The sequence below is a fragment of the Belonocnema kinseyi genome, chromosome 6 (assembly GCF_010883055.1).
Source record: "Belonocnema kinseyi isolate 2016_QV_RU_SX_M_011 chromosome 6, B_treatae_v1, whole genome shotgun sequence".
NCBI classification, from domain to species: domain Eukaryota; kingdom Metazoa; phylum Arthropoda; class Insecta; order Hymenoptera; family Cynipidae; genus Belonocnema; species Belonocnema kinseyi.
The window spans coordinates 8,651,866-8,661,620 of NC_046662.1; the positions used below are offsets into that span (position 1 = coordinate 8,651,866).

General features: G+C 21.7%; 1 protein-coding gene across 1 annotated transcript in view; it reads right to left on the bottom strand.

Annotated features, from left to right (window-relative positions):
- Positions 1–2,940: 2,940 nt before the first annotated feature.
- Positions 2,941–9,755, bottom strand: part of LOC117174792 (alkaline ceramidase) — a 13,733-nt gene continuing 6,918 nt past the window's right edge. The window contains exon 4 of the mRNA XM_033364160.1: positions 2,941–3,714. Within this exon, the coding sequence (XP_033220051.1) occupies positions 3,393–3,714 (322 nt within the window). The 3' untranslated portion in view covers positions 2,941–3,392. The remainder of the gene's footprint in view (positions 3,715–9,755) is intronic.

The window sequence follows — 9,755 nt, forward strand, 5'->3', positions numbered from 1 at the left end:
TTTTTTTTTTGAATAGTTCAATTTTGAACATTTACAATGAAAAATTTAATTTGAACTATTTGCAATTCGAGATTCTTCAACTTTTAAGATTTAAAATTAATTATTCTAAAATTTTGAAAAATTAGAATTAAAAACCCTTCGATGTTGAAGATGTGTAAATCGAAAATTTTAAATTGGAATAATTTTGAAATTGCATAACTTTAAAATTTATTAATTTAAAATTATAAACTTAAAAAATTCAATTTTGAAAATTGAATATTCAAAGTGCTATAATTTTGAAGAGTAGCAAATCGAAATTCTTGAATTTTGAAAAAATGTTTAGAATCAACTTTCAATATTTATATTTTGCAAAATTTTTTTAACATAGTTTAATTTTTAAGAATCACAATGAAATATTCTTCAATTTTGACCATACAAAATAAAGTTGAGAATTACAAATCTTCCAAATTGAAGAAAAATCGAATGTAAATAATTAAAATTACAGAATTTTGAATTTGAAAACTTGAAAATTTCATTTTTTTAATTTTCAATAATCGAAATTAAAAACTATTCGATTTTACAAATTAAAGATTCCATTTTCTACAAGTTTGAAGAGTTACAATTGAAAATTTTTTAACTTTGAAAATTTAAAATTGAAAATTATTTAATTGTCAAGATTTACGCTTTAAAACTATGTAATCACTTTTGGAATGGTTTAATTTGAAAGATTTTTTGGTGAAAATTCTTGAATTTTAACGATTTTCAATTTAAAAAATTTCAATTTTGACGATTTTAAATTAATTTTTCTACAATTTTGAAGATTTATAATTAAAAACACTTCAATCTTAATGCTATATAAATAAAATGCTCAAATTTGTATAATTTTGAAAATAACAGGTCAAGTTTTCAATTCCATATACCAAAATGAAGAAATTTCTAATGAAAATGATCGAAATTAGAGGATTTTTAATTTGCAAAACTTAAAAATGTGACAATTTTAAATTGTAAATTCAACTTGAAAGATTTACAATCAAAGTTGCTACAATTCCGAAGAATAGCAAATTAATATTCTTGAATTTTGAAAATATGCATAAGATTTCCACATTACTTAAATTTTTAACATTTATATTTTGAATTATGTCATTTGGAATATTTTTAAAAATAGTTTAATTTTTAAGATGAAACAATTTAAAATTCTTTAATTTTGTAGATGAAAAATCAAGTTTTCAATTCCAAGTTTACCAAATTAAAGAAATGTTGAATGTAAATAATCAAAATTACAAGATTTTTAATTCAATTTAATTGAAAGTTCTTTCATTTTTAAAACATAGAATTGAAAATTATTTTATTTTAAAGATTTAAGTTTTAAAGGTATGTAATTTGGAACTTTTTTTTTAATGTACAATCTTGAAGAATTGCATGTGAAAAATCTCGAATTTTAACGATTTAAAATTTCTAAATTTTCAATTTTGAATATTTATAATTAAAAACACTTACACTATAAACCTTTATAAATAATTTTTTTTTATAATTTTGAAGATAGCAGGTCAAGTTTTTACCTCTATATTTCAAATTGATTTTTTACTTGCAAAATTTATTAATTTTTAATTGAAAATTCAAAAAATTAAAACCTCAATTTTTAAGATTAAAGATATTCCGAAATGAAGAAATTTCTAATAAAAATTATCAAAATTACAGGATTTTTCATTTGCCAAGCTTAAAAATTTAACAATTTGAAATTGTAAATTAAAAAAAAAATTATTCAATTTTAATGATTTACAATTAAAAGTGCTACAATGAAAATTTTTGAATTTTAAAAATATGCATAGGATTTCAACATTGCTTAAATTTTTAATATTTATATTTTAAAGGTATGCCATTTGGAACATTTTTTTAGAATACTTTAATTTTTAAGAGGCAAGATTCAAAATTATTTAATTTTGTAGATCAAGAATCAAGTTCTCAATTCTAAATTTTACAAACTGAAGAAATTGCGAATATAAGTAATCAAAATTACAATATTTTTCATTGAATTTAATTGAAAGTTCTTTCATTTTAAAAGTATAGGATTGAAAATTATTTAATTTTCAAGATTTACGTTTTAACGCTGTGTAACTTGGATTTTTAAAAATATTTCCACTTTGAAGACTCGCAGGTGAAAAATCTCCAATTAAACAATTTTCAATTTAAGAATTTTCAATTTTGAAGATTTATAATTAAAAACACTTCCATTCTAAATATTTATGAATAAACTTTTTTATATTTTTGAAGATAGCAGGTAAATTTTTTACATCTATATTTCAAATTGAAAAAAATGCAAATTTAAATCATGAAAATTACAGGATTTTTTACTTGCAAAATTGATTAATTTTAATAGAAAATTCAAAAAATTAAAACCTCAATTTTAAAGATTTACTTTTCAAATGACCTTTGAAAATATGTCTAGTAATTGCACATTCATCAATTTTCAAGATTTATATTTTGAAGGTATGTATTTTGGAATATGCTTTTAGAATAGTTTAATTTTTAAGACTCGCAATTAAAAGTTCTTTAATATTGAAGATCAAAAATAAAGTTTTTAATTCTAAGTCTTCCAAATTCAAGAAATATAATCAAAATTACAGTTTTTAATTTTCAAACTTAAACATTTCATAATTATAAATTGTGAAGGTTATATAAATTTAAAAAAAAATCTTTAATTTTACAGATTGAAAATTTAACATTTTTCAATTTTGAAGAATTAGAATTAAAAAGACTTCGATCATAAGAGAATTATAAATTAAAATTTATAAATATGGATAATTTTGAAGATTAAAAATCAATTTGCAATTCTAAATCGTTCAAATTGAAGAATTGGCGAAACTTATAACTTGAATAATTCAAAATTGTAAATAAAAATGGTAGATAAATATTTTTAATAATTTACCATTTGAAATTTGTTTTTTGAACTTTACTATTGAAAATAGAAAGTAAAAACGACTCAGAAAAACAATATAGATATGAAAAATAGTCTCCAAGATAAAAAGTATATTATCTCCGAATCTGTGTTACTTAAATCCTCACATATAATATTAGCTATGCTTAAACATTTCCAATTGACTGATTATATCAGAGCGACAAAATAATCTTAAGATTTCCAAAAATTTGACTGACATAAAGGTTTTGAAAACCATTATGTTTATCATTTCAAGAAAAGAATAAATAAATAGACCTCAAAGGAAAGATAATTTTCAAAATAATCTTGTTTAAACTCTCTTTGTTTGAAAATAGTGATGCACAATTGAAACAACTTTTTTTTCTCGACTAGTCTTTCCATATGATTGATATGAAAATGTATAAAACTTTGAAATAAGTAACTTAAAAATAATTTTTAAAAAATAACCTGTCAAAACTGAAATTCTGAGGTAATCTTTTTAAATGTTCGTATTGTTATCGAGCTTGATGTAACTTTTAATTGTCACATATGGGATTCCCAATTCAAAATCATCTCGTGGCCAATATTTGAGCAGAGGAGACTGTTGCGGTCGTTCTTCTTTTACTGAAAAATAAGCGAAAAGAACTGCGAAAGTGTAACTGGCTATGAAAATAAAAAGGTGCCACAACGCATGAAGATAGGGGAAGTTCAAATTGCGCCAAGTGTCGCAAAATAGTCGATCATTTAACCAACAAACTACTGCCAATGTCCACACAGCACCACATCTCAAACCCAGGCGATAAACTCGAGCAGATTTGGTCCTTGAATCATAAATTTAGAATATTTTTATATTTTGTCATTTTATTTTATTATTTTATTTTACATTTTTATAGGAAATCAGCCCTCGGACTCACTTAACTCTCAAAGGGTACACTGGTGCGAATTCGCACCCGAAGTTTGTTCATTCTGTTGGAATTTATTCAAACACAGTTGTAGCGTATTATCCCCACATATATTGAATATATATTTAATATATGATAAGTATATTAAATAATTAATATTAACATTGCAAATAAACCAATTCGCAACAGCGTACCGTTTTTTTTTAACTTTCACACATTTTTTTATGTATTAGAAATGAAATTCAATCTTTGTTTAAAATATTTTTCCTTGGCTCTAAATGATAAAAATTCCTATTTATTTATCGCAGACTTCAGGCTTTTCACTTTATCTCATTCGTTCATTTAAATTCGAATTGAAATAATAGCATCTAATAAGAAAATTCAACTATTTTTTGTTGAAAGCTCATTGTTCTCGGTTCAAAAGGCTACTATAAAATTTTTCGTTAAGAATTCATCTTTTATATTTCAAGTTTTTATTATTTGGTTTAAATTGAATTATTTGGTTTAAATTGAATTATTTTGTCAAAAATTCCATAATTTTTTTTAAAAGGTCATACTTCTCAGTTGATAATTCAACTGTTTTGTTGAAAATTTATCTTTTTGGCTTGATAATTCAACAGTTTGATTAAAATTTTGTTTGTTCCTTGACTACAATATTTTTCGGTTAAATTCAACTGTCTATTTAAAAGTTGATCTGTTATGATTGAAAAATAATTTTTTAAAATTAAAAATTCACATTTTTGAGTTGAAAATTAAACTGTTTTATAAAAAAATTCGTATTTTCGGCCCGAAAAGTAAACGATTTTGAAAGAAAATTCAACTGTTTGGTTGGAAATTGATGTATTTTGAAACTCGTATTGTTTGGAAGAAAAGCAATTTTTTAGTTAAAAATGCAATTATTTGGTTAAAAATTAATCTGTTAAAAATGCATTGATTTAGATTGAAAATTCAACTCCTTGGTCAAAAGTTGAACTTACTTTCTTATAAGTTTTTTTCTATGGTTAATTTTTTCTTAATTGAAACTAACGTTTTTCTTGAGTCAAAATATTTTTTTTAACTGAAAATTTAACTATTATATTGAAAATTCAAGAATTTTTTCTTAAAACGTCATACTTTTCAGTTGATAATTCAACCGTTTGGTTGAAAAATTATCTTTTTGGCTTGATAATACAACAGTTTGATTAAAATTTTGTTTCTTTCTTGACTAGAATAATTTTTGTATTGCACATTTCTTGGGTCAATTCAGCTGTTTGTTTAAAAGTTGATCTGTTATGGTTGAAAAATAATTTTTTTAAATTAAAAATTCACATTTTTGAGTTGAAAATTAAACTGTTTTATAAAAAAATTCGTATTTTCGGCCCGAAAAGTAAACGATTTGAAAGAAAATTCAACTGTTTGGTTGGAAATTGATGTATTTTGAAACTCGTATTGTTTGGAAGAAAAGCAATTTTTAGTTAAAAATGCAATTATTTGGTTAAAAATTAATCTGTTAAAAATGCATTGATTTAGATTGAAAATTCAACTCTTTGGTCAAAAGTTGAACTTACTTTCTTATAAGTTTTTTTCTATGGTTAATTTTTTCTTAATTGAAACTAACGTTTTTCTTGAGTCAAAATATTTGTTTAAACTGAAAATTTAACTATTTTGTTGAAAATTAAATAATTTTTCCTTAAAAGGTCATATTTTTCAGTTTATAATTCAACTGTTTTGTTGAAAATTTATCTTTTTGGCTTGACAATTCAACAGTTTGATTAAAATTTTGTTTCTTTCTTGACTACAATATTTTTTTATTACAATTTTTTTGGTTAAATTCAACTGTCTGGTTAAAAGTTCAAATGTTTTATAGAAAAATGTGTTTTTTTTTTAGTTCAAAATTTCACACTTTGGCATAAAATTCAACTATTTGTTACAAAATTCAACTGCTTTTTAAAAAATTTGTGTTTTTATTGAAAATTAATTCAACTCGGCAAAAATGACAGTATCATTTTTGGTTAAAAATTTATGTTTTTTAGCCTTAAAATTCAAATATTTAGTTCAAAATTTGTAGACACGAAGAGAATATAGACTAAGAAAATATTTTTAAAAAAATTGGACTAACATCACATCCATTGTTTAAAATGTTTAGTAGAAAGTGAATATAATTTGTTGAAAATTCGTATTTTTTGGTAGAAAATTCAACTATTTGGTTAAAAATGTTTGTATTTTTTTAATTCATCTTTTTGGCAGAACATAAATTTTTTTAGTTGAAAATTGAACTATTTGTTAAAAAAAATATGTATTTGCTTTACAATTTGCATTTTTTGGTAGAAAATACGATTTTTGTAATAAAAATGTAATGCATAGTTATATATAATATTTTTAAATATTTTATTAATATTTTGTGGTTTAAATATCAACTTTTTTTTCAAAATTAGTATCTTCAGATTGAAGATAAAACTTTTTCGTTCTTTGGCTTGAAAATTCAACTACTTGGTTGAAAGTTTAACTATTTTGTTAAAAATTAATGTATTAGGTTGAAGATTCATAATTTTATTTCGAAATTAATCCCTACGTTTGAAAACTTTACTTTTTTTCAAAATTCTACTTGTTCGTTTTAAAATTGATAGTTTTAACTGAAATTTTAACTTCCATTTTTTGTTGAAAATTCATATTTTTAGTAAAAAATTCAAATATTTGGTTCAGAATTCATGTATTTTGTCAAAAATTCTTGTTAAAAACTTATCTTCAAATATTTTTAAATCCAATAAAATCTTTTAAATTTGTTGGAATCTGTTGACAAAGTTTAAAATCTCTTCAAAATCTTTAAAAGTCCGGTACATTTTTTGAAATAATTGGAGATTCTACAAAATGCCCTAAATTTGATAAAATTCTTTGAAATGTTTGAAAATGATAAAAAATTCTATGATATTCCTTCAAATTTATGAAATCTCCCACAATCCTCGTGAAATATTGAATATAAATTAAATAAAGAAAAAATTCCCGTTGTCTCCAAACCTTTCAAAATTCTTATGAAGCTTTAATTATTCTTTTCGTTATCTTCAAAAACTTTTATTTTGTTAAAATTTTTTTTCCAATTTTTCCTAAATTAATTAAAAATTGTACATAATTAGAAAAATGGCCTCAAAATCTTCTAGATATTTCTTTGACAATTTTGGACTTTTTGAATTGAAAATAATAATAATTTAACGAAAAATACTGGATGCAGATTTTCATTAAATTATAGTTAATTTAAACTCAAAAAATAATTTTAGAAACTTTAAACATTAAATATATTTTTTTTCGGGAATTTGAAAATTCTCGACATTAAAATTTTCGAATAATAAAATTTCTAAATTATAAAATTCTGCAATTAGAAAATTCTCCAAACATAAAAATTCACAAACAGTTTATAATATTATCGAATAGGAAAATTCCCGACAGTTTATTATACTAAATATGCATTTGATTTATTAATTAAAATAACAATAATCAAATATTTTTATAAAAAAAGTTTAATGCTTAATGTTTCTAAAATTATTGTTTGAGTTTAAAATAACAATAATTTAACAAAAAAATACTGGATGCAAATTTTCATTAAATTATAGTTAATTTAAACTCAAAAAATAATTTTAGAAATTTTGAACATCAAAATATATTTTTTTTGGGGAATTTGAAAATTCCAGGCAGTAAAATTTCCGAACAATAGAATTTCTAAATTACAAAAATTCCCGAATAATAATATGCCGCAATTGGAAAATTCTCCAAATAATAAAATTCACGAACAGTTTATAATATTACCAAATCGAAAAATTCTTGACAGTTTACTTTACTTATTATGCATTTTATTTCTTTATTCACATAAAAATAATCAAGTCATTAAATTATAGTGAATTTAAACTCAAAAAATTATTTGAGAAACTTTGAAAAAAAATATATATTTTTTCGGGAATTTGAAAATTCCCGACACTCAAATTTCGGATTAATAAAATTTCTAAATTATAAAATGCCAGAACAATAAAATGCCGCAAATGGAAAACTCACCAATAATAAAATTCATGAACAGTTTATAATATTGCCGAATCGGAAAATTCCCGACAGTTTATTATACTTGTTTTACATTTTATTTATTTAATAAAAATAAAATAATTGAATATTTTAATTTGAAAAATTTATTTTAATTTTTAAAGTTTCTGAAATTATTGTTTGAATTTGAAATAACAATAATTATAATCTATATAATTAAATATAATTTAAAGAAAATTTTCATCCAGAAATTTATTGTTTAAATTACTGTATTTTTAATAAATAAATAATGTTTATAATAAGTATTATAAACTGTCAGGAATTTTATTATTTGAGAATTTCATTGTGGGAAATCTGAAAAATAAATTTCGAGACACTTTAAAATTTCCAAATTGGACAATTCTCGAATTATAAATTTCTTTAATAATGAAATTCTGGAAAAAGGACATTCGCGAACAGTTTCTAATATTTCCGAATAAAGAAATTCTCGAATTTAAAATATTATTTTTCCTTTATAAATATTAAATGTTTATTAAAAATTAAATAATCAAATCTTTTTATTGAAAAATATATTTTTGATGTTTAAAGGTTTTAAAATTATTGTTTTAATTTAAAATAACAATTTAAAGTTACTCGTTCAAAAAAAATCATTCAAATCTCTAGAAATCTTTTGATTCTTGAAAGATTCATTTAAATTCTTAACATATTGTGAAAACCCTAGAAATACCTTAAAATCCTAAAATCACCCGAAATGCTTAGAATCGCCAGAAATTCCTTTTTCATTTATTTCTCAAAGTTTTCTAGAAATCCCTTAAAATCTTTGAAAATCCTGCAAAACTCTTTGAAATCCCTTGAAATTCTTTCAAAATAACTTGAAGATATTTAAATCTTTTTAAAACTTGCAAGTTCCTTCATATCCTTGAAATACGTAGAAATGTCTTGAAACTGAATTTATTTTCGTCCCAAAAGTTACCTAAAAATTTGTTGAAATTCCTTTTAAATCTACAGAAATATTTGGAAATCGTACAAATTCATTGAAATAAGTAGAAATCGTTTGAAATCCTTTCAATGTAAATTAAAATTAATTTATTCATTAAGGTTCTCTAAAAAAAAAAACGGTCAAATCCCTAGAAATCTTTGAAATTCTCGGAGATTCAATAAAATCCTTTAAATTTGGTAAAACTCCTACGTTGAGTAAATGAATCCATCATTTCTTTGTAGTTTCTCTATTTATCGCATCACTTATTTCAATATTTTAACATTATTTTTTCGATACTGAGTTTCTTAGAATGATTTTCTATATTAATTTCTTTTTTAAACGCGAAAAAATTATAATAAATTTATTAAAGGCCTATACAGAATTTCCTATATTTACTAAATAATAAGATAAACAATCAAATTTGTAGTTAAGAAAATTAATTTTCAACCCCGATAAAAACGAATATTCAACAAAATAGTTCAATTTTCTGAAAAAGTTATGAAGTTTCAACTAAAATGATGAATCTTCTATGAATTTTAAAACGAAGGGGTGATTTTTCAACAAATAATATTTATTTTCTCTAAAAAAGATGAATTTTCACAAGCAATACATGAATTAAAAAAAAATTTCGACTAAAAATTGAATAATTAAATTTATAGGTGAAAAAAAATTTTCAACTAAAATTATCGAATATTTAATGTATTAGTGAAATTTTCAGCTAAAAAAAAATAATTTTCAGCAAAAGAAATGAATTTTCAACTAAAATAATGGAATTATAACAAATGTATTAAAGGCCTATACAGAATTTCCTATATTTACTAAATAATAAGAAAAACAATCAAATTTTTAGTCAAGAAAATTTATTTTCAACCCCGAAAAAAACGAATATTCAACAAAATAGTTCAATTTTCTGAAAAAGTTATGAAGTTTCAACTAAAATGATGAATCTTCTATGAATTTTAAAACGAAGGGGTGATTT